General features: G+C 36.6%; 1 protein-coding gene across 1 annotated transcript in view; it reads left to right on the top strand.

Moving 5' to 3' along the window:
- TTN (titin) overlaps positions 1–24,663 on the top strand; it is a 238,044-nt gene that overhangs the window by 105,006 nt on the left and 108,375 nt on the right. Inside the window, exons 113-124 of the mRNA XM_079310285.1 lie at positions 99–176; positions 389–463; positions 703–786; positions 995–1,081; positions 4,289–4,372; positions 4,598–4,930; positions 5,550–5,624; positions 6,565–6,648; positions 11,833–11,913; positions 13,091–13,174; positions 13,527–13,649; positions 20,373–20,495. Coding sequence (XP_079166411.1) covers positions 99–176; positions 389–463; positions 703–786; positions 995–1,081; positions 4,289–4,372; positions 4,598–4,930; positions 5,550–5,624; positions 6,565–6,648; positions 11,833–11,913; positions 13,091–13,174; positions 13,527–13,649; positions 20,373–20,495 — 1,311 coding nt within the window. The remainder of the gene's footprint in view (positions 1–98; positions 177–388; positions 464–702; positions 787–994; positions 1,082–4,288; positions 4,373–4,597; positions 4,931–5,549; positions 5,625–6,564; positions 6,649–11,832; positions 11,914–13,090; positions 13,175–13,526; positions 13,650–20,372; positions 20,496–24,663) is intronic.

The following is a 24,663-nucleotide window of genomic DNA, read 5'->3' on the forward strand; positions in this document are numbered from 1 at the left end:
TGATGTTTGTTTGCATATCTATTTGTGATGTTTGTTTGCACTTTATATTCCTGTTTTCATGGAATAAAATACCTAAAACATTAATGGTATCTTTCAAGTGCCTGAGGTTCCCAAGAAACCTGTTCCAGAGGAAAAAATACCTATTCTGAAGAAAAAAGAACCTCCTCCAGCAAAAGGTATATATCATCTTTTCATGTTAGAAGACATCCTCTGAATATGTAATTCACAATATTTTTCAGATGCCTTAATTGCTTATTACTTTTTGCTGTTCTTTTTGGAGAGGGATCTTCATGTGAAATATTTGTGTTGTGTTGCTGTCTTTTTTGTTTAATTTCTTTTTTGAGTAGCTTATGGTTTATTTTTTTTAACCAAAATCATGTTTTTGAAGTGCCCGAGGTGACAAAGAAACCTGTACCTGAAAAGAAAGTCCAAGTGCCGAAGAAGGAAGCTCCCCCAGCTAAAGGTATATGCACTTGTAATTTATCTGTGATCAGAAAGATCTTCTAGCATTCATTTATCTCCTAACTTGTGTTAAAAACTAGGATAGAAAAAGAACAGTTACTCTTAAGTACTGTGGTTCTTTTTGTTTGTGTTTAATTGTGATTAATGAGTGTTTGTATTTAGTTTTAGTATAACTGGTTTGTATGTCACGTTGGTTTAGATTTTCATACTAAGCTCAATATTTAATAATATCTTACTAAGTTCCAGAAGTGCCAAAGAAACCTGTACCAGAAGAGAAGGTTCCTGTTCCTGTACCAAAAAAGAAAGATGTTCCACCAGCCAAAGGTATATGACTTGATATAGCTCTTGACTGAATGTTTTATAAATAAAAAATGTTAAAGTCAGTCTTTTTTTTGGTAAGTGATGTAGAGTGAAGAAAGTTTTTTATTCTTGAGAGTTCTTCTTTATCATCCAACTTTATTGATTCATATTAATGTTCTTTACCTCATGGCTCAAAAATAAAATTCTTAAGCTACAATAATATTTTTTCAAGTGCCTGAAGTACCAAAGAAACTTGTGCCAGAAGAGAAGGTACATGTCCCAGTGCCCAAAAGAGTGGAAGAGCCTCCACCAGCCAAAGGTACACCATTTTCTGGTTCGACTGTGTGATTCTATTTTTGTTTCTTCATCTTTATAAGATTGTTACTGCCAGTAACAATCCCATTCTTCAGTCTAATGTCTCTGAGCCACTCCCTGAGCTGTTTGATCAGGGCACTGTTGTGTCTGTGTCTGTCATTCTATGCTTTGAAAATGTCTTTGTGTTTTTATTGTCTCTGTCTTTTGGATCTTACATATCTAAATCATTTTAAAGGACTTGCTGTTTCAAAAGCAGATGATCAAAAATTTGTCTAAACAGCCAGACTTCCCCCTTAGCCTCACTATATCAGTTTGTAGTTCTGTAGTCTCTCTGTATTTGTAAGTTTACGTCTGTGCATAAATCTGTGGAAAAAAATCAATGTTAACCTTCACACCATTTTACCATATTTGTGTAGTTATCTTAATATCAGATAAACAGTTATCTTTTTACTGGGTTCTATATTGCATTGAAAATTAATTCCCTAAACAAAAATGTCTTTAAAGTGCCTGAAGTGCCCAAGAAGGTTCCAGAAAAGGCAGTACCTGTCCCTGTACATAAAAAGCCAGAGCCTCCACCAGCCAAAGGTATTGCTTCCTGTAGCTGAACATGTGGAAAATGTTTGTTCTTGTTTGTGTGCATTTGTTGTTAGAATTTAACTGGTGTCATAGCAGTGTGTTACAGATGTACTTGCTAATTCACAACTTTAGCTTCTTTGTAAGTTGTGTCCAAGTTTTCTACTTAAATTAAAAACTATCTTTAAAGTGCCTGAAATACCGAGACATCCCACTGAAGAGGTACCTATTTTTGCTCCTGAGGAAGAGGAAGAGGTTCCAGAGATGCCAGCAAGAGGTACAGCATTCCTTCTTGAAGATTATGAGAGCTTTGGTCAATTTATTAATAGATCTTCATCTCCAGTGATTGTTTTAAGCTGGATGTAATTAACCTTCTGAGAGGAGTTTTCTTCTTCTGCTTTCTGGTCTTTGTGAATTTGTTCTGTCGTTTTAGTAGCTTTGGTGTTCTAAAAGCAATTACCAATTTCTTATCCAAATAATATCTTTAAAGTGCCAGAGGTGCCCAAGAGAGCTGTCCCAGAAGCAAAAGTACCTGTTGCAGTTCCTAAAGTAAAGAAAATTCCAGCAGCTAAAGGTATATGCAGATATCCCTCTCCCTCCTATTTTCACATTTCAGTGGAAACTAATTTTAACATTCAATTTATACTCATGGGAATTCAGGTCCTTGGTTGTATCACCCTGCTGCTTCCCTGTAGTGAGCAGTGCTAGGGCTCACACAGGGCTTGTTTATTTTGTTATTGACTGCAGCCAGCTGAGAATCAGGCCTTGAATGATCTTTCTCCACTTTAAGAGATTACTGTGAATGAAAGAATTCCTTGTGATATTATAATCCAGAAATAATTTTAAAAGTAGTTTAAATTTGCTTTAAACAAAATAGCTAAAATTTAATTTTATGGCACTTTACCTGGAAATTCTTCCATTTATGGAGGTAACTTTTACATGTGCCTTGAGAATAAGCTATATTCTCAAGGGTTTTAGCTAAATTTATACAAAAATAACATCAATTTATTGATCATACTAATAACCAGATCCTACATCCTAAATGTGAAATTCAAAGTGGAGGCAGACTATTAATATATCTTGCTAATATTTTATGTTTGCAATGACAGTGTGGAATTAAAAATTGGATAAAATTGCTAATCCTCATATCATCCTAGTAATCCAATTGCACATTGCTGTTTTCAGGGACTAAAAAATACCAAAAAAGTTTCCCCTATTTTTATTTCTAATGTTACTTTAAGGTTGGTGTCTTTGTGTTTTATGTTATGGATTTTTCTTTGTGATGTTGTGAAAGTAAAGCTCTTAAAATAATATCTTCAAAGTGCCTGAGGTTGCAAAGAAAGTTGTGTCTGAAGAAAAGGTTCCCATTTTTGTTCCTGAGGAAGAAGAAGAGGAATTTATTGCAGAGGAAATTGTACCAGAAAAAGGTACATGATCTTTTCTTGCAAGTCACTCATGACATCTTTTGTGTTCATTAAAATTCATCTCAATTTCTTGTTTGAAGTTTGATGCAACTCTTATATATGTTTTGCGGGGAGTTTGTGGTCTTGTTCTGTGTTTTTATCTTATTTCCATGTTCACACTTTTACTGCTCCAAAAGTAATTTTAACACATGTTTGCAAAATAATATCTTTAAAGAGCCAGAGATTCCTAAGAAACCTGTCCCAAAAGAAAAAACACCTGTACCTCCACCTGAGAAACTGGAGCTTCCTCCAGCAAAAGGTGCATAAGTAAACAATGTGTTGTTATTCAGTGTCTCTGTTTAGTTTGTTTGTTATTTAGTTTAGCTTTGTGTCCCTGCTGCATATTTGTATTGATATCTGTCAAACTTCTAGCACAAAACAAGCTCTAAAATTATTTGAGTTGCTCATGAAGTCTGCCCATGGGTGTCAAGTGTCTTTTGTTTAAATTTCTGTTTCATCTTTTAAAAATCCATTCTGCAGATCAGTTCTTACTATGTCTCTTTGTACATGTTTTCTATTCTCTTTCTTATACTACTGGTGGATGACATTCTTAAAATAAAATGTCTTTAAAGTGCCTGAGATGCCTAAGAAACCCATTCCTGAAGTGAAAGAACCTGTTCCTAAAAAGGTGCCAGCTCCATCAGCCAAAGGTACTGCAGACTGCAAATGCTGTTATGGTTAACTGATAATATTCTTGATTCAAGTTGAGTTTAGCAAGGGATACTTAAGTATTTATGTCCTATATTGTATTGGTCACTATACTATTTGTTTGTAAGTTTCTGCTTTGTTGTTTGTAAACTTCTGGCTTTGTGTCCATTTAAAAATTGTGCAAAAGTACACTGAAGTTAGGTCTTATCTTTAAAGTACCCAAGGTGCCTAAGAAGGTTGCTCCTGAGGAGAAGGTGCTAGTTGCTCCTGCTGAAAAAGTGGAGGTTCCAGCTGCAAAAGGTATATGTCCTCTTTATAATTAATATTTATGATAGGAATACCCTTGACCTTCTTCTTTCTAACTTTTGTGTCTATTGTACAAGATCTTTGAATTTATGTTAAAACTCTTTATTCTCAATGTTTGCATTGTTGAACCATAAAGCTCTGTTTCTTGTGCTTTTCTATTTACACTGCTCTAAGGTGATTTTGTGCTTTTCAATTCCTAAACAAAATCTGTATCTTTAAAGTCACAGAGGTGCGTAAAAGAGCTGTGGCAGAAGAGAAAGTGCAAGCTGTTGTGCCCAAACCCAAAGAACCAACACCAACCAAAGGTACAGGTATATTTCTTCTTTTTTCTCCCAAAGATTTCTTTCCTCCTCATTCTAAAATCTTTTTTAATATATATATTTTTTCAGAAGCATAATTTTATTATTTAATGTAACTTATTCTTGAGGTTATCATGCACATTCTCTGTCCTTTGTCAATTATCTTGGTTAACTGTAAAAAAACCCCATTTAAATAATTGTCAGGTAGTAACAATAATACTGTTTCTAAAGTGCCTGAAGTATCCAAGAAACTTGTACGGAAAGAAAAAGTCCCTGCTCCAGCACCTGTGGTGGAGAAGTATGAATATGCCTATGAAGAATATGAGAAGTATGAGACATATGAAAGCATTGAGGAGTTTGAGAAGGTTCAGGAAGCTGAAGAAATTGAGGCATATGAGGAACCTGAAGAACCAGAGGGATATAAGAAAATTCTGGAACAGGAATATGAAGCAGAGGCTGAGGAGGAAGATGTCTATGAAAAGTATGAGTTTAAGGAGAAGGAAGAGATCTATGAGAAATATGAGGAGGTATATGAGGAGGCTTATGAAACCAAACCAGCTATAGGTAAATCAAGTCATGACTTCTTTGTTCTTATAGTGTGTTGAGTTTTCAGTTACTACTTAAGCCTCCTTTGGGTGTTTATTTATATTTTGCCTTGTTTGTAGTCCTGTGTGTGTCTGTTGCTAGTGATGATAAATCAGTTCAAAGGTTGTCTCTACCCTAGTCCTTCCTCAGGAATCCCCTTCAGTGTAAAATGGGAGGATTCCCTCTCTAACTGCCCAAGAGTGAAGTAGTGGAGATATAACACAAGCAGAGAGCATGTTAATCTTCTGATGTAATTCAGCTTCAACCTGAATTAATTTTAATTCATTAATATTTAATTATTTTGTCGAGTTTAGCTCCTTTGAATTACAAAGTTATTAGGACTCATGTGGAACCTGCCTTCCCACCATTTAAATTTATGATCATGGGATCCCTCACACCAAACAGAAAGTGCATCTACAATGTACCAAAAATATGTACATTGATATTTCTTATTTCATTACTCAAGTATTCTGAGATGACTGCTCTCTTTTTTCTGCATTAATTATGAGATGGTGCCTCTACAAATGAGTGATTGCTCTGCTTGCTGAGTTTATATCTATTTCATCCTAAGTAACTTATAATGACATATTTTTTAAAGTGCCTGAGCTGCCCAAAAGACCTCCTCCAGAAGAAAAAGTACCTGCTCTTAAAAGAGAAGCTCCACCAGCTAAAGGTACATCATCCATCAGATAAATTTGAAAACACAGCCTTCTGCATGAGTCTCTGAATCTTTAAATCCAGTACTTTACCTATGCTGGTTTGACTGCTAGACTCTTAGCTTTCTTTCACAATACTGTAAAAGACAGATAACCAGAAAAAAAAAAAAAAGACAGATAACCAAAAAAAAAAAAAAAAAAAATTTGTTTAACAAAACAAAAATCAAACAAATTACTTCCTGCAGAAAAAGGGAATTAAGTCAGTATTTTAATTTAATTTTGCCATCACAACATAAGGGATATTTTAAAGCTGATCATTGAAACTCTAGTTTCCTGCAGAATCCTAAAAAACTAGAACTTTTTTTAACCTAATGACATGCTGGAGTGTGTGCTATCTTAGTAGGTATTCTCCCTATCAGGCTTTATGGAACATAAATGTCACAAATAGCAATTTCAGCAAGGACTAGGAAAGTTACTGAACTAGTCCAGAGTTCTGTAATTTTCTGTTCATAGCACTAAATTTTCCATAAATTCATTTTGTGCTGCTTTTATAATTATTTCTCATATGAATCGTCAGAATTAAGTCAATGGGAAAGTGTGGATTAGTTTGCTTGTTTGTGTTTACAGAAAAGCTTACAGTTAGTTGATAGGAAATGGAAACCTTACTGTATTCCCAGCTACCATTAATTACAGCTGATAGTACATGAAACTTAATTGTTCAGGCTTATCCCTATCCAAAATTCATCCAAAAACTGAAACTCTAGCTGCCTTAATCCAAGCAAAATAGTCCAGATAGCTGCCATCTTTTCTATTACATGTATTTATGTATCTGAGAAATATTTTTGTGTTTTGCTAAGTTTTCTGACTCTCTGCATTGTTTTCTTTTTGTTTAACTTCTATTCTTACATAATACTCATACTGCAAACTTTCTTAAAAAAACTACCAATGTCTTTAAAGTGCCAGCAGTGCCAAAGAAACCTGTTCCAAAAGAAAAAGTGCCACCTGCTATTCCTAAAAAGGAACCACCTCCACCAGCTAAAGGTATACTTCCTCTTCATTGTCCTTGTGAAATATGAATTCTAATTTCAGTCTTATGTCCTCATTATTTGTTGAGAAACATGTCTACATGTTTTATGTCCTCACAGGGGTTTTTTTCATCTGTTTTTCACTGTGTCTCTTTTGCCTGTTGGGTTCAAGTTATTTGTTGAAAGCATGTTAGAGTCACTTTAAAAAAATTTGTGCTGTCATTAACTTGCATGTGAAAATACTTCAGAAAGAAATAATATCTTTGTTTCTACTGGAAAGGAATGTTCCTTCAGGAAGGATTTAATTCTTTGATGTTTCAAGAATCTTCCTTGTTAGACTTGCTCTTCTTTCTAACTTCTTTCAAGTAGCTTTGAAAGCCCTAAAAGTAAATTGTATCTTAAAGGGCCAGATCGTCTCAAAAGACCTGTCCCTGAAGAAAAGAAACCTACACGTACACCTGAAATAGAAGTTCCACCAGTGAAAGGTAAAGGAGCCCCTGATATGAGATTTTATGGCAAGGAAATATTTGTGCCACTTTTCCCAGCTAACATAATTAAAATTTGTCATGTTCTTTACACCACTGCAAGAATACCCAGTCTCTAAGTGGAGATTGAAATCTCATTGATAAATCCCAAACTCTGGGGCAAACTTTTCAGACATGGGCTAGACAGAAAATAATTGAATTCCAAATGAAAACATGCTGAGGAGGTATGGCTGCTTACACCCCCAGTATGTAAAGCTTCAGTGTTTTCTATTTATAATGCAGTTGTGAATTTAGTTTAAACTGGGGTTCTGATACCAATACACAGGTCATTATATTGGAAAAGAAGTAATAGGGCAAGAGCCAGTAATTTAAAGCTATTAAAGCTTTAACCAACCAGAAGGAAGAGAATGACAATGCAGTAAGGAAAGCAAATGGCTCTCTTTAGAGCTGAAACCATAAATTTCTTCACACAGTTCATCATTCCAGGAAAACAGTTCTAGAACTGTATCATATTTAATTCTTAAAAACTTTCCAAACCCCAAAACAACTTATTTTTCTGGGTTTATTTCTGTTTGGGATATTAAAAGTTGAAAATTGGTTTGAAGTTACTAAACAAAAGCTAATATCTTTGAAGTTTCTGAGCTTCATAAGAGAGCTGTCCTTGAAGAGAAAGTAACCACCATTATCCCTAGAGAAGAGGAGCCTCCTTTTTATGAAGGTACATCAATGACACATCTACCAGATAATAAATTCCAGAGAATTTATCAAGTCATGCTCTATATTGACCTGTAAAATATGAGCTATTTTTGATTCATTTAAAAAACTATTAAAAAAACCCTTATATTTATATATTTTAGACCATCTATGTCCACAAATTTAGACATAATTCAGTGCTTTTAAAACTTTAAATGTAAAACGTTACACTAAATGTAAAAAAGGAGTTTAGCATTTTAAAAATGATCAGGCTGAAAGATATTTAATTAACTTACGTTCAGACAGCTCTTTGTCTACACACATTTCTGCATGTTTTATTTGTCTTTCTACTTCTGTCTTGTAACTAATATTAAAATATGTTAAATAAACTAATATCTTTAAAGAACCTGAAGTTTATGGAGAAGTTCCAACAGAAGAAAAGATGCCTTTTATTGCTCCAAGTGAACCAGAAGCTCCAGCAGCTAAAGGTAAACCAACTCTTCAAGCAATCTGTAAAGCAACACATTCCCACAAATCATTCATCTTCATCATCCCATCTGTGTGCTAATCTGTTATTTAAGGTTTTCATTCTAATGTTTCCTTATGTGTCTGTCATTGCTTTTTTTGCTAATTACACTTTGTGTATTATAATGTCCTTTAAAAAATGTAATATCTTTGAAGTGCCTACAGTGACAAAGAAAACTGTCCCACTTAAGAAAATGCCTGTTGCTGTACCTGCAGAAGAAGCTCCTCCAGCTAAAGGTACATTACCTCTAAATTAACTCTCTCTAACCTCTTATCAAAGTGAGATACCACGTGAGAAACCCAGCTTGCTTGTTTTCCTTAAACAACACAACCACACGTTATAGACACTTAGCAGTTCTTTTTTGTTTGTTTTCTATAAGGAGTTGCCTAAACAGATTGATACATTCTGCATCAAGAATTTAAAATTTAGGAAAACTAAATTAGACACAGAAGTTTAGTAAACAGGGGATTCAGGGATTAGACAGGAATTAGCCTTGCATTTTTTTACTTCATATCTCATGTTCTATTTCTCAAAATACTTTCTCTGACAATATATTAGAAAAAAGTTTAAAAGGTTGTGAGAGAAACTTATTTGCAAAAGAACTCCTTGCAGTCATATCAAGGGCATAAAAAAATCAAGATTAAGGTACGACTTTAAATCAGGACAAAATAGAAAGCCACAACATTTTTAATAGAAACATAATTTTGGTACACAATTCAAGAACTGAAGAGCTCTATACATGTTGGAAATCTAATAATTAGTTAATTGAACTGAAATTTTGGCTTCCTTTTATGGGTAATTTTTAAATTTCAAAAACCAAAACCCTTTTTAGTTCTGAAAGTCCTTAAACACACACACACACATGCACACAAAATCATCCCACAAATGAACAAAGAAAAACCCAAATATATATAAAAAAAATTGCCTTTTCAGAAAGAGCATATTCAGAACCATAAATACTAAGAATTAGAAAAATAACAGAGTCTAGAAGGTGAAATTGTTGAGTTTTATTCACATCTCAATACCATATATTTTTCCTATTGTTCTAGTAGATTTAATTTATTTTTATACAAAACTGTATTACTTATTTCATAATGCAAATTTCTAAAATAAACCAATATTTTTAAGTTTCTGAAGTACGAAAGAAAGCTGTCCACAAAGAAAAAATACCTCCTGCTGTACCTAAAGAAGAACCTTCACACTTTACAGGTATAAGAAATTTTAAGTACTATTTGAAGGATAAAAATATGTTTTCATATATAAACTATTTTGAGAGTATTCTGTTTATCATGAACTAGAATTTACTTAACAGCTTGGGTTACTTGCAACAGTAAAAATTAATTTTTAAAATATTTAAAAATATCACCTGTAGTTGTTCTTAAAATTAAGAGAGATACTTGAGATCAGTCCAAAGGGGAAAAAAAAAAGAAAAAGTGACAGAACTTAAGATATACAGGGCCTATCTCTGCACTCCAGGTAGTGGCTCAGTTTAGGACACATCACACATCTTCCTTCTGACAGACTGCAGAGATCAGGTCAGGGTAGAATATGAGGGGATTTTTCATCCCTTATTTGAAGGCATCCTAATTTTGCACACAGATATAAAATAGACCTGTATCTTCAGAGGAGTTTGAATATTTGATATTTGTTATTTAACTAACATGCTGTCTTGTTTTCTGAAGATATTTTAAGTTAATTTAAGTGTTTAAACTAATATCTTTCAAGTACATGAAGTTTATGAGGAGATTCACATACAAGAAGAAATTTCTACTGTTCAAAGGAAAGAGGAGGCTCCAGCACCTAGAGGTATATGACTTCTTCATCACCTCTTCCTACAATTTGCGAAGTCTTGAGCTCCAGGAAAATTAAATTATTCATGTTTGTCTTTTAGTCCTTGTTCAGCATAACAAATATTTGTGTTCATTCTTTAAGTATCTTACTTAGATGAAAAACTTGAGATTTTTCATGATATGTCTTTCTCTCACTGAAATGCACTAATATCTTTAAAGTGCCTGCAGCCATTAGGAAAGCTGTTCCAGAAGAAAAAGTACCTATTGCTATGCCTAAAAAACCAGAACCTACTCCTGTGCCTAAAAGACCAGAATCTCCACCATCTAAAGGTACTTAGCCTGGTAGAACTGAGGTCTTTCTGTGATATGCATCTTTACTTTGTTACTGTTTCTTACATAGCTTCTGATTTAACAGTCCATGGTCAACATGTCAGGTTTGTGGTGTTTAAGTTGTATGTCTTATTTTCTGTTTTCTGTTTCTCAAGTTGTGTTTAAGCCATAAAATCAAAATCAGTAAATAGCTTTCAAGTGTCTGAATTGCCTAAAAAAAGTATTCTTGAAGAAAAACTGCCTAAAAAACCAGAAGTTTCCAAAGTTATAGATCAGCATATCCTTTCATCCTTTTTCTACAAGTTTCTTCTGTCCGTTGTGCTGTTGCTGTCAAAGCATTAAAAATTAGTTGAGATTATCTATTTATTCTATCCAAGAGTAACCCAGAAATTGTATCAGAAGCTAGTAAAAACGACTAGAAATAAGGAAAACTCTAGCCATGTTAACACTCAGTGAGATTTACAGAATACTTTCACTTCATGGGTACAGCCTCAGAAATTTGATCACACTCTAGCAAAAAGTGCATCCTATCCCTCTGCTTCACAATGTTCATGTTAAACTTAGGGGTCAATTGATTTAATTTGGAATGGAAATAGAATTTGCACAAAAAGCAGCTGTTACAATTCACTCAGGTATTTTAAAATAAGTCATTCTGAACTAGCAGTTTGAGTGGCATTAAAAACTTTCAAGCCAATGGCAGCACAGCTTATCCCACCCCAGTCATTATCACATTGCACTGCCAAGCATCAGTGAAGAGCTGTTGTGTGTGACATGTTAAAGGCATTTCATTGAAGTTCAGCTTTTGCCACGACTTCTGTAGCTTCTTTTCATCTTTGTGGGGAGCATAGTAATTCTAAAATTGCATGACAAAACATCCCAAGCAAAGTCGCTTCCAACTTATTCTTTGCCAGAGGGGTAGAACCATGAAGACTTTTCAGAAGTTGTAACTGTTGTCAAAGCATCCTTATTCATCCATTTGTTTTGTCACATCCTTATATATCTATCTGTTTTGTCTTATGTCTCTGTATTGAATGTTTAATTTTTGTCATTTTTAAAAGTACACTAATATCTTTAAAGTGCACAAGGTACCTAAGAACTCTGTAAATATTGTTTTACCTCAAAAAAAAAGAGTAACGCTACCTAAAACTTATATGTCAATAATAGTGTCTTTTGGAGGAGGAGATTTTTCTCTTGAGCATTAGAGTTTATAGTACAACTCATTTATCCTGTTAGTATGTAATAGTATACAACACTTTTTGCATGACATCTCTCTTTATGCATTTCTTTCTGATATGCTTCTTGTGACACTTTCTTCTTTACAATGTACGTATTTTAAATGCTTTAATTTAAAAAAATGAATGCTGTTTTCTTTAAAGTGCCAGAGGTGCCCAAGAAAATTCCAGAAGAGAAAGTGCCCACTGCTGTTCCTAAAAAACCAGAACCACCACCAGCCAAAGGTATGTTGTACTACAGAAAAATAAAATTGGGAAGAGGAAAACAATCTCTATCTTGATTATGCAGATTAGTTATCTGATTGCTTGTTTGTGTTTTCCTGCTACTTTTATGTGCCCATATAATTCTATATATGTTACTATGTTTAAAATTCTTCTCTTTTGAATCGTAGCTGTAATCTGTGCCAGTGTGTTAGAAATATTGATGTGGCTGAGCAGAAATGAGATTGACACTTGAGAACAATAGCAGAAATCTTAAGAGAAGAGGAGAAAAGAGGGCCTCTGTGATGTGAAATGAACTGACTGACAATGAAAAACTAGCCCCAAAAGAATGAGTGATAGAGATATCTAATGCAGAAGAAAAACTTGTGTGCATAGACAAAAAATTGATACCAAGAAGTCATCACACGTAGGAGAATGTGACAAGGAATACAAAATGGACAATGTCAGTCAAATTGAGATTCAGGAGATGTTTGAATAAAATGGAAAAATAACCTGATGTAGAAGAAGAAACTCCAGAAGTAGATGTAGAACAAAAATAATCAAAATTGCTGTGCCTAAAACCTCACAAGTCATACCAGCTTAAGATACTTGCCATTATCACAAAAGTACAGAATCAGAAAAAATATTCTTTACTTGCTTTAACAATATAGAAGACAGTATTCAAGACTTCTGTTAGCATTTTCTACTGTTGTCAAAGATTTTTCAAGTTAGTTTTGAGTGAAAAATATAGATCTTTGTAGTTGCTGTTTTCAGTCAGTGATCTCTTATGCTTTAGCATTGTTTATGTAATTCTAATAGTATTAAGTTATTGATATTTTTCAAGTGTCTGAGGTACCAAAGGAACTGGTCCCAGAAGAGGTTTCAGTTAAACCAGAATGTCCAGAGCCTAAAAGTAATTGTATGTAAGGAAAGAAAAGCCCTTAATTTTCTAGGGTACCATTTTAACATCGTGGTAATTTACTTTTACTATTAATGTCTTATAAAAATTTTTTGTTGTTTTGTTTGTAGTTTTTGCATCTGTAACTCAGTGAGGCAGAAAAGAGAATTTTTTCTAGGGATATAAGAAATTACATATTCACATTCAAAACCTCTCATGCTTTTGCTGTCCCTGAGATTTACTTTTTCTTAATGTCTGAAAACTGCAGACATACATAAATAAAATTAACTGCTTTTTTTAAAGTGCCTGAGGTGCCCAAGAAAATGATTTCAGAAGAAAAAATACACATTGAAGTTCCTAAAAAACCAGAACCTCCACCACCCAAAGGTATATGTTCCATAGCAATAAGACTACACAGACATTTTTATCTGTTTCTCTAAATATTATCTTTCTTACATTTGTGTTAGCAGCTTTTTTGTACTTTATATATTATATCTTTAAGTGTTAAAGACTGTGTGGTCTTCCTTTTTGAATATCTCCCAGGAACAGTGACTACTAATAGTGTGTGTAAAACAGTGTGGGGAAAAAAACCAACCAAATTGTTTATAACAGTGGGCTTTTTTCTGAAGCTGTTAAGTTTGTTGGTTTGTTTTTTTTTTTTTAACTTTGGAGCTATTATTGTCTTTTTAATTCCTGTTCTTCAAATTCCTGAAATTAAAACAAACAAATATCTTTAAAGAACCTGAGGTGCCGAAGAAAGTTGTTCCAGAAAAGAAAATACCTGTGCAAAAAATACCTGAACCTGTGGTTGTCCCAGAACCAGAGGCTGCACCTGAAGAACCAGAGCTCCCACCAAAGGAAGGTAAATCTGAATGCTAATAAAAAGTAATGTTTTTCCTCTTTTCTTTAACATTGTAATTATCCAAGCCTTCTGTTTCCTGAAATTCTAAATTATGCTTGTTCTATTTCTCTTCATATCTGTGTGAAACTGACACATATGGTTATTTTTGAAAAAATAGTGGCGAATCTTGGATGTATGAATTGCCTGTATGTTATTCTTACTATTATTCTGCTTCAGTTCTTAATATTTTTGCATCTTCTTACTATTCTACCTGCTTGGGTTCATGAAAATCACCACAGCTAATAACTTAAAAGTTATAATAGGAGGAGAAAAAAGTACCCATTCTAGTAGCTAAGAGCAGAAGTTATCAATTTAATTGAAAAACCAGAAGCTCCACCAAGAAAAACTAGATGCCATCACTGCTGTTTCTTAAAAGAATCTTCAGCTTATTGCCTCCAGTGCAATTAATATCTTCTGTCTTGTCCATTCTGTTGACAATTATCATTGCTTTTACTTATATCTTAAGTTGTATTATTAGTGCATGTGTGTATTTCCATATGGAAGCATGAGTTTTGTGAGGTGGAGTGTGTGTATGTACTCTTGAGAGAAAAGAGAGAAAAGTCAAAATGTCCTATATTTATCATTTAAAAGGCCAGCATAAATTACCAATTCCTAATGTGTTTTTAATATTTTCATTACAATTGTCTTTTTATGTTTTATGGTTGGCTTAATTTTTGTATGATTGTCAGTGCAGTTCTTAAATTTAGAACTAATATCTTTTATGTACATAAAGCAACCAAGACAACTTTGCCAGAAAAGAAAGTACCTGTTCCAGTTTCTCGAGAACCAAAGCCCATTGCAGGACATGCAAAACCAAAACCTCAAGAAGTGGAACTGCAACAACCAGGAGTGGCCCAAAAACTAAAGCCTGTCAAAGCAGTTCAAAAACCAGAGCATGTTCTGACATCTGAAGAGCCTGAGACTGTTTTGACACACCAAAAATCAGAATCTGTTGTTTTGAGGCAGCAAAAATCAGTATCTATTGGGACACAAACAGGGCACATAAAAACAGAGCACATTGTAGTGCCTGAGAAGCCAGAGTTGGTTGTGGTACCTGAGGAACCCAAGCCTGATGTGGCATCCCAAAAGCTAAAACATGGCATGATGCCCCCAAAACAGAAGCCTGTTGAGGAATCCCAAAAGCTAGCACACATTTCAGTGCTTGAGAAACAAGAGATTTTTGTGGTACCTGAGGAGCCCATGCCTGATGTAGAACCCCAAAAACTAAAACATGATGTGATGCCCCCAAAACAGAAGCCTGTTGAGGAATCCCAAAAACCAAAGCGTGTTGTAGTGCCTGAGAAACCAGAGTTTGTTGTGGTACCTGAGGAGCCCAAGCCTGATGTGGCATCCCAAAAGCTAAAACGTACTGTGGTGCCCCCAAAACAGAAGCCTTTTGTGGAATCCCAAAAATTTGTACAAGTTGTAAGGCTTGAGAAAGAAGAGTTTGTTGCGGTACCTGAGGAACCTGTGCCTGATACAGAACCCGAAAAACTAAAATATGGTTTGATGCCCCCAAAACAGAAGCCTTTTGTGGAATCCCAAAAATTTGCACAAGTTGTAAGGCTTGAGAAAGAAGAGTTTGTTGTGGTACCTGAGGAACCCATGCCTAATGTAGAACCCGAAAAACTAAAATATGGTGTGATGCCCCCAAAACAGAAGCCTGTTGAGAAATCCCAAAAACTTGAACATTTTGTAGTGCTTGAGAAAGAGGAATTGGTTGTGGTGCCTGAGGAACCCAAGCCTGATGTGGCATCCCAAAAGCTAAAACATACTGTGATACCCCCAAAACAAAAGCCTCTTGTGGAATCCCAAAAATTTGCACAAGTTGTAAGGCTTGAGAAAGAGGAATTTGTTGTGGTGCCTGAGGAGCCCATGCCTGATGTAGAACCCCAAAAGCTGAAATATGGCGTGATGCCCCCAAAACAGAAGCCTGTTGTGGAATCCCAAAAACTTGAACATGTGGTGCTTGAGAAACAAGAATTGGTTGTAGTACCTGAGGAACCCAAGCCTGATGTGGCATCCCAAAAGCTAAAACGTACTGTGATACCCCCAAAACAAAAGCCTCTTGTGGAATCCCAAAAATTTGCACAAGTTGTAAGGCTTGAGAAAGAGGAATTTGTTGTGGTGCCTGAGGAGCCCATGCCTGATGTAGAACCCCAAAAACTGAAATATGGCGTGATGCCCTCAAAACAGAAGCCTGTTGTGGAATCCCAAAAAGTAGCACAAGTTGTAAGGCTTGAGAAACAAGAATTTGTTGTGGTACCTGAGGAACCCATGCCTGATGTAGAACTCCAAAAATTGAAATATGGTGTGATGCCCCCAGAACAAAAGCCAGTTCTGAAATCCCAGAAACCAGAACCATTTATGGCCCCTGAGGAATATGAGCTCACAGTGGTGTCTGAGAAGTTAGAAATAGTTGAATTAACTCAAAAATCAAAGCGTGTTGTGGTGCCGCCCAAAACAAAACATTCAGTGCGGTCCCAAAAAACAGAGTTTGTAGCAGCTGAAGAAACAGATTCTGCTGCAGATTTCCAGAAGTCAGTGCCTACTGCAGTGTCCAGAACATCAAAGCATTTTGTGCCAGAGCCTGTCATGGTGTCTGAGGAACCAGAAACCGTTTCAGCACCCCAAACACCGCTTCTCAAACCACAGCCTGCACCCACAGAACCAGAGCTCGTTCTGGCTCCAGAGGAGCCACCACCAGCCAAGCTGGCCGGACAGGAGGAGCATGCTGCTGCTAAAAAACCAGCAGCTGCACAGCCTAAAGGTATCTCTTGTGCATAGGATCTCTTTTGCTTCCCTTCACTATGTTGTTTCACTGCTCATTTTAAAGCTTAATACCCATAACTAACAGATACTAATATCTTCAAAGAACATGCAATGCACAAAAAGCTGTCCCAGAGAAGAAAATTTCTCTAGCTGTTCTTGAAAAACCAAAACCTGCATCAGTCAAAGCTGTGTGTCACCATGAATACATGACAATCACACTGAATCTTCTTTTAAGTATTAACCTCTTTTTTCTGTCTGTCATTTTTGATCTGTTTTAAATGATGCTTGCTAAACAAATCACACTGAGTATGAGTGTGTGCTAAATTGCTACTTCAAAACATGTCTGTTGTCCTCTGTGTTTCAGTCTCTGTATTTAATACTGAGTTTTATTGTAACTGTAAAATGAAATGCACTAATATCTTTGAAGTGCCTGAGATGGCTGAGAGAACTGCTCCAAAGAAGAAAGTGCCCCCTGGTCTATCTAAAAAACCAGAAGCTTCACTTCCTAAAGGTACATGTCAACACTATTATCATCATAAGAAAGGGTGGTCTTTGCTTTTTAGGGTTATTTTAATAATGAATTTTAAATGAATCTCAGTTTAAATTGATCTTTCACTGTATACTCTGATTCCAAAAATGTGGGCAAGATGTGCCAAATACGAACTGCTGTGCAAGGGTGTGAAATATTTCCTCAACTTAAATATGTAAATATTTGTTATACTGGGTTTATGTCATATCAAGCAGATATGATAAACTCCTGTCTAAAAAAAAAAAAAAAAAAAGTCAGAATCATATAGATGCAAGAGGAGGAGTTCATAAACAGTTGTTCACATTATTAGCAGCAATGGCTTTATACACAGTTTAGTGAGAATGAGCAGTGTTATATTTAAAGTTAGATTTGATGATCCTAATTTTTTTTCCAACCTAGATGATTCTATAAGGAAAGACAAAATAGATAGAACCTAACAGTTTCAGCAGAGAGCAGCAGTTTTAGTACATAGAGCAAAATAATCACAATTATCTCTATATATCAGTATTACAAAGCAGAATATTTTCTTTAAACTGTTATTTATAATTTGTCTGTATATTGGTCATACATAATAATTTTCAACTATTGGATTTGAAAAGATTTTACTTTGTATAAATAGCATTGAAGAGCTGTAATGTTACAGTGAGCATATAATATAGTGAGCCTTTAAAAAGGTATTGACAATTGAAACACAAAAAACAGCACTAAAGACACAATAAACCAAAGACACTATGCATTGATGCAGTGATGCATCATTTCCTCTCCTTTAGAAATCCCAAGCTCTGGCCAGAGAAAACATTCCCTCTGCCATCAGATTCTCTCCATCTGAAATACAATGACATTCCTCAAGTGAAGTACCACCTCAAAGTGATGATATAGTTATTTAAATAATTGAAATTAATATAAGAGGAAACAGTTACAAGCAACATCTAGTGATTAGAATGAAAGCCAGGAGAGAACAGGGGGAAAATATGGGAAGTTAAAGAAGAGAGAAAACATGCAGGAACAGAAAAAGAAAGATGAAGTTAACCTGAAGGATGAAAATAGTAATAGTAAAGTGGCAAATAAAAAAATTACAATGACTGCCTAAATTAGCACAGAGAACAATCATTTCTGAAATATGGCTGCTACACAAATATACTAAGGTTGCACAAATAAATCTCTGAACATCTGTAAGAAGCCAGATCTATTTTCTGAATTCCACCCTGACCAAGAAACAAAGACCACACAAAGAGTTCCCATCTCCTGTGGGATGTCTTGGGCACCCTGGTCATTCCACAGGCTGGAAGCAAAGCAGAGCTGATGACTAAGTGTAACCACAGAATTTTCTTAAAAAAACGCTGCATGCACTTACTACTGGTTGTCTTATTGCTGCACAGCCACCTGCAGTGCCAAAAAACTAAAATGCACTAATATCTTTGAAGTTCCCAAGGTGCCCAAGAAAGGTGCTCTGGAAGAGCCCACACCTGTAACTGTGCCCAAGCAGCCAGAACCAGCAGCAGCTCGAGGTACCTGTCCCTTAGTGCATCAGTCTGAGTGACCCTGTCCTTATTGTCTTACATGTTATTTCTGTTGTCTCTTGTTGCTCTGTCAATTGGTGATTTCCTGAAATTCCTGCACCCTGTACTGCGTAGAAATTCTACTATTAGAATGGGAAAGACCTTTCTAATTAAAATTTTTAATGTAAACTTCTGTCATTAGAATTTTTCCAAGAATCTCAAGTAATATAATTTTTATTCAGAAGTGGTTTTCTTTACCCAGTATGAGCTGGCAAGCCTGTCCTATTGTGCAGTGGTAACTACCAGACAGAGTCATGACACATATTAAAAACAGGAAAAAAATCCACCAAAAACCCGATCACTTCAGTGAAAATAAGCAGGAAAGAAAGGTTTAATGGACTGTGAACAAACTGAAGTTACTATGGAAAAAGAATGCCCAAAGTTAAAAGAGGAACATACCTAGATGGCACAATGGTATTTTAAGTCTTAGACATACAGACTTAGAGCCCTAATAACAAATGCACCAAACATTTTATAAATACAGAATTTAATCCAATGTGTGATTAATCAGGATGGCCTGACATAGTTCTCTTCTGACCATAACCTCATGGGGATCCAAGAAACCTGGTTCCTCAAACCTACAATTGCATTGCAAATAATGGTTGCATGCAAGTCCACTGATCTGTATTTGTGCATCACAATTCTGAATCACACTTGCTCACTGTAAACTCTTACCCTTGCCAAATGCAATGTCCACATACAGGATTACAGAAGGACAGAAACCTATCTCAAAATCTGCCACATACACTGCAAGGAATTGAAAAATTAGAAGGGAAATACAAGAGAGTAGTAGTAATAATAAAGTAATAATGATGGCATTTCTGCTCCCCATCCTGTCTGTGCTAGAACTGCTGAACATACAGCTTCAGCAGATTCAGGAGTGATAACACACAAGACATGGGCTGAGGTTGCTCCCAGAGGAAAGCCAGATCCCAGCAGGGCTGAGAATGAAAGGCTCTCCCTCAATGCAGCAAAGGCTGCTCAGTACCCAAATTCACAGCTCAGCCTCAAGCCCACGCACAGCCAGCAGTTCTCTCTCAGAACCCAGTGGCCCCCCTGCTCTGTGCCTGTGTCTGGGTGTGTGTGTGAGCTGTGAGAGTCTGGGCTGATGCCCAGCACCCACAGGTACCTGTCTCATGGATGACTTCACAAAGCACATCCTGAATCTTCTTCTCCTAAGCCTTGTCCTGCCCTCTCATGCTGTCTCTGCTCCCTGAGGCTTTCAAGGCTGTGTGTGCTGGGACAAGGGTGCAGTGTGGTGTGTGAGGGTTTGAGCTGGCTGCTGTCAGGTCCTGTGTCTGTGTCAGCCTGGCTGTTGTTCCTACTTGTCCTGTGTCTCCAACAATGCAATGCACTAATATCTTTGAAGTGCCTGAGATGCCTGAAGCTGAGGTCCTGGAAGAGGAGGAAGAGGTGGCAGCAGCAGAAGAGGTGGCAGCAGTAGCTGAGCCTGGAGAGCCAGAAGTCTCTCCAGCTGAAGGTATAGGGTGATGTTCTGAAAGAGCCTGCCATGCTCTTCACAGGGCTGCAGTGCTCAGTGCTCTTTGCCCTCTCAGTGGGGAGGGGTGAGAGCAGAATTTCATCATTTTGTATCTTTGTGTGCCTGCACACTTCCCTCAAGAGAGGGTGGGGTTGTTCAGAAACCCCCCTCTCAATAATCCCATTCTTGGGCTCTTTGTAGTGAGTCCACCTTGTGCAGGAAAGTTTGGCTGAAGAGGACACTTTGGTAGTCTGTCCAGGGGTTTCTTTCCTCCTTTCCTGCTTTGCCATCTGCCTGTTTGCTGACCTTAAACAGACAAGTAAACGGATCTAATTTCTTTAAAGTGCCTGAGGTGATTGAGGCGGAAGAGGTAGAAGAGGAGCCTGTGGTCGTTCCCCCAAAGCCTGTGGCTGTGCCCAAGAAACCTGTGGCTGTGCCAAAGAAACCAGAGCCTCCACAAGAGAAAGGTATATCTTCTGGAGAGAGTTGCTTTTTATTTTACTGTATTGATTAATATTTTCATTTGTTATCTCTTCTTTTGTGTAAGATTTGTTGATTGTTCTTGACCCTTAACCTCTGCTGTACCTGTCTTTGTGTGTGACTAACCAACCAGTCACTAGAGGAACATTACAGAGCCTAGCAATATCTAAACTCTTTGATTGACTGTTAAAATCTTTCTTTTATACTAATTTAACTGTGAAATTAAGATGAAATAATATCTTTAAAGTGCTCAAGGTGCCCAAGAAAGCTGTCCCACCAGAAAAGACGCCTGTTGCAGTACCCAAGCAAGCAGAACCACCACTACCCAAAGGTACAGGTCACTATTAGTATCATTAGAAAAAAAATCATGCTTTTCTGGACTTCAGTTTAAGTATTTTTTGTGGGTGAGCTATTGGAGATAGGTGCCTAAGAAATACAAAGTGAATGTGGAGTGTCAAAAAAATGGCAGAAAAACTACTTTTCATTCCTTGAAAAAATATCTCTAGCTTACTGCACTTTATTAGTAAAGTTTAAGAATTAACATTTACTGACTGTTTAGTTTAGACAGAATGGCATGTTTTTCTGAAGAGCCTGAAAATAAGTCTTTAAGTTTGCAAAATGTATCAAATCCCTGAAATTTCTAATAGATGAGAGCAGCAGAGTAAATTCTCTACCCCTTTAAAAGTAAGGTAATGCCAATGTACATGAGGAATTTTTGCTATCAAAACACTGGATATAGTATTGATTAACTTACTGAGACATTAATAGATCCAATAAGAGAAGAAAGAATTATAAGAATTTCTACAATAGAATTTTAATGAAAGGAACTGTGGAACATAGAAAGTTAAGAGGAGGTATAAAGAATGTAAATAATTGATAGGGAAAATAAAAGATGATGAGGATAAATCCAATGCTATTTTCTAAATTAATGTTACAATGACGAAGTATTTGTGATTTATATTGGCTAATAGACAAATATACTAAGGTTGTACAAATAAATCTCTGAACATCTGTAAGAAGCCAGATCTATTTTCTGAATTCCACCCTGACCAAGAAACAAAGACCACACAAAGAGTTCCCATCTCCTGTGGGATGTCTTGGGCACCCTGGTCATTCCACAGGCTGGAAGCAAAGCAGAACTGATGACTAAGTGTAACCACAGAATTTTCTTTAAAAAAGGCTGCATGCACTTACTGCTGGTTGTCTTATTGCTGCACAGCCACCTGCAGTGCCAAAAAACTAAAATGCACTAATATCTTTGAAGTTCCCAAGGTGCCCAAGAAAGGTGCTCTGGAAGAGCCCACACCTGTAACTGTGCCCAAGCAGCCAGAACCAGCAGCAGCTCGAGGTACCTGTCCCTTTGTGCATCAGTCTGAGTGACCCTGTCCTTATTGTCTTACATGTTATTTCTGGTGTCTCTTGTTGCTCTGTCAATTGGTGATTTCCTGAAACGTCTACACTCTGTGCTGTGTGTATCAGTTAGGAATTTGAAAATACAGTGTTTTATGTAAACAACTCAAAATATATTTTGATTTTACTATATTGGTGTCTTATTCTGGATCAGGAGATATGAAAACATTGTATTTTAGCAATTAATCATAAGTTTGTGTAATGGTTGCCCATATTTATTATCTTAAATAGACAAGACCCTGCCTGTTTCTTCTGGCAGACTCAAGTAGTGTATGTAATAAATCCTTTGAAATGAGAGCCAAATTTTTACTCAGCAATGCACAAGTGCATTAAGAAGTGACAGTATAGAAAGTTTTAAAGAAATTGCTGACACTTTTAGGGTTTGCAATAAAAAAAAAAATTATAAAATTTATTGCACTGTACCAACTGTGGAAGCTGCCACAGTGAAATGAAAATTGAAGCAAGACAGGTAAATAGGATAAGAAAGTTAGCCAAAAAATGAGAAAAGCAGAAGTAAAGAATGGATGTACAGAAAGACAAAAATAGGGAAAAATGAGAAAAACTGCTCCTCATCTTGTCACTATCCAAACTGCTGAACATACAGCTCCAGCAGATTCATGAGGAATGGTAGCACGCAAGACATGGGCTGAGGTTGCTCCCAGAAGAAAGCCAGATCCCAGCAGGGCTGAGAATGAAAGGCTCTCCCTCAATGCAGCAAAGGCTGCTCAGTATCCAAATTCACAGCTCAGCCTCAAGCCCACGCACAGCCAGCAGTTCTCTCTCAGAACCCAGTGGCCCCCCTGCTCTGTGCCTGTGTCTGGGTGTGTGTGTGAGCTGTGAGAGTCTGGGCTGATGCCCAGCACCCACAGGTACCTGTCTCATGGATGACTTCACAAAGCACATCCTGAATCTTCTTCTCCTAAGCCTTGTCCTGCCCTCTCCTGCTGTCTCTGCTCCCTGAGGCTGTCAAGGCTGTGTGTGCTGGGACAAGGGTGCAGTGTGGTGTGTGAGGGTTTGAGCTGGCTGCTGTCAGGTCCTGTGTCTGTGTCAGCCTGGCTGTTGTTCCTACTTGTCCTGTGTTTCCAACAATGCAATGCACTAATATCTTTGAAGTGCCTGAGATGCCTGAAGCTGAGGTCCTGGAAGAGGAGGAAGAGGTGGCAGCAGCAGAAGAGGTGGCAGCAGTAGCTGAGCCTGGAGAGCCAGAAGTCTCTCCAGCTGAAGGTATAGGGTGATGTTCTGAAAGAGCCTGCCATGCTCTTCACAGGGCTGCAGTGCTCAGTGCTCTTTGCCCTCTCAGTGGGGAGGGGTGAGAGCAGAATTTCATCATTTTGAATACCTATGTGCATGACCTGAAGCTCAGTCAAGTAAAGGGATATAATATCTTTAAAGTGCCTGAGGTGATTGAGGTGGAAGAGGCAGAAGAGGAGGTGCCAATGGTCATTCCTCAAAAGCCTGTGCCTGTGCCCAAGAAACCTGTGCCTGTGCCCAAGAAACCTGTTGCTGTACCCAAGAAACCTGTGGCTGTACCCAAGAAACCTTTGGCTGTACCCAAGAAACCAGAGCCTGTTGCTGGGCCTGAAGTACCTGAACCCCTGCCTGTCCTTAAAAAACATAAAGTTCCTTCAGTTAAAGGTAGATACATCAGTGACTGTGCATCTTCTTACCTCTATTCCCTGAATACCTTTCTCCTTGTTTCACTGTTGTATGCATTGCCAAATGAATAATCTGCTGCTTAAATTTATTATTCTTCATGTTTTGTATACCCTCCTCTTTTTAATCATTGCACTTGTCAATATGTGTATATACATGTCTTAATATTCACAAAATTGAAAATTTACTAATATCTTTAAAGAAACTGAAGTGCAAGAGAGAACTGCCCCAGAAGAGAAAGTGCCTCTTACAACACCTAAAAAGTCACAGTTAGAAAAACCAGAGCTTCCTCCAACCAAAGGTACATATTGTCAGGAGGCATCTCCTGAGAAGAAATGTTTTCTGTATTCTCTTTGTTCATAAGTGAGTCTGTTTTTCAGTTGACTCTAGCCTACCTTGAGAAAGACTAGATCATAGTCTTGTGGTTATGGCCACTTCTACTGTGCTTCTGTGTCTGCTAGATGTCTCTGTCTTTTTATGTTTTATATGTACATTTATATACACAAAAGTAAAAGAGACTTAATATTTTTTTTAAGTGTCTGAGGTACCCAAGAAACCTGTCTCAGAGGAGAAAGTACCTGTTGCTATTCCTAAAATACCTGAATCACTACCAAGTGAAGGTTTGTGCTGCCACAGATTTTACCCTTAGAACAATCCTTTGTCCTGTTCTTCTGAGTATAAGCTTTAAAGTAGACATTTTCCTTTTTCCCCCATTGTGATGTTTGTAAGTTGTTCACTTCATATTTGAAATTATTCTAGTCAATATTTCTTCTATCTTTTATATCTGTAATATCTTCATATTTGGAAGTAAAATATATGCTCCTGCACAGCATATGTCTCTTTTAAAGATAATATTAAATTCCCACTAAATTGGAGTCTCTCAAAAGTTAGTATTTATGTTGCTGTTGTAATCTTAAATTAACTGAGAGCACTGAAATTTTTATTCTTTCTTGTTACAATGCCTCATCCACAAATTTGATGTTTAGTTTATATTGTATGCATAAAAATTTCTGTCCTTCACACAATCCTCACTCATGCTTAGAAAGAAAGCAATTTCGAAAATCTTGCATTAACTGCAAAGGTAACAGATAC

Source organism: Erithacus rubecula, assembly GCF_903797595.1.
Source record: "Erithacus rubecula genome assembly, chromosome: 8".
Taxonomy (NCBI): domain Eukaryota; kingdom Metazoa; phylum Chordata; class Aves; order Passeriformes; family Muscicapidae; genus Erithacus; species Erithacus rubecula.